This window comes from Coturnix japonica, unplaced genomic scaffold (genome assembly GCF_001577835.2).
Source record: "Coturnix japonica isolate 7356 unplaced genomic scaffold, Coturnix japonica 2.1 chrUnrandom177, whole genome shotgun sequence".
In the NCBI taxonomy this organism is placed as follows: Eukaryota; Metazoa; Chordata; class Aves; order Galliformes; family Phasianidae; genus Coturnix; species Coturnix japonica.
Window position 1 is genome coordinate 1 of NW_015439864.1, and position 2,852 is coordinate 2,852.

General features: G+C 52.8%; 1 protein-coding gene across 1 annotated transcript; it reads right to left on the reverse strand.

Annotated features, from left to right (window-relative positions):
• Positions 1-1,038: 1,038 nt before the first annotated feature.
• LOC107306930 (inositol 1,4,5-trisphosphate receptor-interacting protein-like 1) lies at positions 1,039-2,847 on the reverse strand (the record flags this gene model as incomplete). The annotated part of the gene is given in 2 exon segments (XM_015850336.2): positions 1,039-1,953; positions 1,956-2,847. Coding segments are annotated over 2 exon segments (1,524 nt in total), but the record flags the coding sequence as incomplete, so codon positions are not given.
• Between the last annotated feature and the right edge of the window lie 5 nt (positions 2,848-2,852).

Consider the following 2,852-nt stretch of genomic DNA (forward strand, 5'->3'; position numbering starts at 1 on the left):
GCTATGTGCAGGGTCACCAACCGGCAGCCCAGGCTGCCCACACACATCAATGCCTCCAGGAATGGGGCATCCACAGCCTCCTTGGGCAACCCGTTCCAGTGCGTCACCAGCCTCTGAGTGAAAAACTTCCTCCTAAGATCCAACCTAAACTTTCCCTGTCTGAATTTAAAGCCATTCCCCCTTGTCCTATCACTGCCCACCCTCACAATGTCATGGTTTTGTACATTTTTCTATTGGTATTCCACATCATAACATCATATAGAGCACAGAGAACAACTACATGTCCCAGAGGGTCTCACAGTCAGAGAGGGAAACACATCACGGAAGTGATGCTGTCTCTCTCTCAAACTGCCTGGTAGCGAGTCTGGGTGTGCTTCCAAGCCGTGGCACCTTCAGTTTCAAAGTAGGCTTCTCGGTCTTCGGAAAACCTCTCTCTCTCTTTCCCTTTTATTTTACTTGGCTTATTAGCCTCAATTTCCATTAGATTGTAATTAGTAAAATAATAAGTTTTCCTCCTTAGATCGTTGCCACTTCTCTGTTTGTTTCCTTGAGTCCAGCTCCCATCTCCCTACCCCTTTCTTATTTTCCCTTCCTATACGCTGGGAGCCAGGGGGAACAGGAGCCTACTGCCCCTCCCCGTCACAGACATAGATTGATCTAGATAACACCGTGACACAGCAATTCCTCCTCTGTATACGCTCCCTTCAAGTACTGCAAGGCCACAACGAGATCTCCCCAGAGCCTTCTCTAAGCTAAACAAGCCCAGTTCCCTCAACCATTTCTCACAGGAGAGCTGCTCCAGCACCCTGACCATCTTAGTGGCCTCTATATTCTTTCAATATACGTACACACGACGGCGAGATTGAGACACAACAGGATATATAGTTTATAAGAGTTTATTAAAAGTTGTTGTTGTTTAGGGAAATGGGGAAGGGAAGGCGGGTGATAGAAAAGAGAAAGGAAATAAAAGCAAGGAGTCTTTGTAGAAAGCAAGAGAGAATTAGTCACCATGGGGATTCCAGGGTTTCTCATAGTTCAGATGTTGATCTTCAGTAGAGATGGTCGTCAGAGGGAGCAGGGAAGCATCTGTTTGCATCTTGCCTTCACAAGATACAATGGTTCCATCCCCAGATCTCCCATACCAAGATGGAGTCATTTGGTCACAGGCCGGATCTTCCACTGGTAAGCTCTCTCCAACGTGACACTGACTGCCACAAGGAAACAGCCACCTCTGGCCTCCTAAATAGGTCTCAGAGTCTTATTGCTCACAGGATGTGAGCTTGCAGCCAAAACAAGAGAAGGGTTCGGACAAAGGTCTCTCTCAGCGTCCGAACAGCAGCAGTCTGATGTAGCGATCTCTCAGCTCCCTGAACTCACGCAGCGCTATGGAGTGGGCGTCCGGGTCCTCCTCCAGGTGCTGGAAGAGGTTGAGCGGCTTGGCGGATCGGAAGGACTTCGGCAGGACAATCGTGCTGTGCACCGACTTGCTGCCAAGGAAGAAGTGGTTCAGGCATTTCTCATCCAGGCAGAAGCGCAGGTACCGCAGGAGATTCTCCATCCGATTCAGGAAATACTTCCTGCGCCACTTCTTCAAAGGGATGATGGCCAAAGTGTGGAGGACAAGAGTCTTGATGACATAGGTGGAAAAGCCCATGCCCACTAAGATGCTGGCAAGCAACGTCAGGCAGTGCAGGTGGGAGCTGTCCTGTCCGGTACTCCTGGCCGTGTGCTGGAAGAACTTCTTTTCTGCCACAGCGCAGCTCTGTGGCCATGTTGTGCTGGGCGTAAAGCCGGCGTCTGTGTCTTGGCTGGTCAGGTAGATGTCCGAGTATTCTTGCTGCACCCCGAACAGCAGCTCGACGAGGACTTTTTCCCCGCTGTAGGCTTCTGTCAGCTGGAGCTTGCAGGAGCGTCTGGAAGGCAGCACCTTCAGGCTGTAGGCGTGCGCGTGGTGGTGGTCTTCCAGATTGCTGCCACCTGTGCGGTGAACCAGGTGACAGTTCTCTCCACATCCAGGTAGGAGTCAGTGCAGAGAGTCTGTAGCAGGCTGGGGTCCTGATTTTGGCTCAGCTCTTCCTCATGGTGGTGGAGGAAGCACAGCACATTCCCCAGCTGCTTCTCCCTTTGGCACATGCACTGAAGCTCCACGCGGACGCGGGAGTTCCTTGCCAGCCCGTGCCCTTCATCTCCCAGCTCCAGGAGGAAGGTGTGCCCGGGGGGAGGCTCTATGGGCACGAGCAGGCAGTACACATTGTCCCACTCCCGGGGACTCCAGCCTTCAAAGGCACTGCCCACCCCAATGGCGGGCTGCAGCACCGGGAAGAAGCTGTTGGACCAGATGAATCTGAAGGTCTGCACGAGCTCGTTCATCAGCTCCTCCACTATAGGGCACCTGGTGGCCCTTCCTTCCACCTTTTCCAGGGCACGCCTTGTGAGAAATTTTGTCAGTGCTGAATCTTTGAAGTCTTCTTCCTCGTCATCCTCCTCTTCTTCCTGTTCCTCCTTTTCCACCAATTCCACCTGCTCCTGCTGTTCTACCTGCTCCTGCTGTCCGCCCTGTTCCACCTGCTCCTCCTGTTCCACCTGCTCCTCCTGCACCTGCTGTTCCTCCTGTTCCACCTGTTCCTCCTGCACCCGTTCCTGTTCCTCCTGCACCTGCTGTTCCTCCTGTTCCACCTGTTCCTCTTCCTCCTGCACCTGCTGTTCCACCTGTTCCTCCTGATGTTCCTCCTGTTCAACCTCTTCCACCTCTTCCTCTTCCTCTTGCTCCGCCCCCGATGCCTCCTCCTCGCCACTGGAGCTGTCATTTTCACTGCTGCTTTCATCATGCTGGCTCATTTGTATGGACTGCA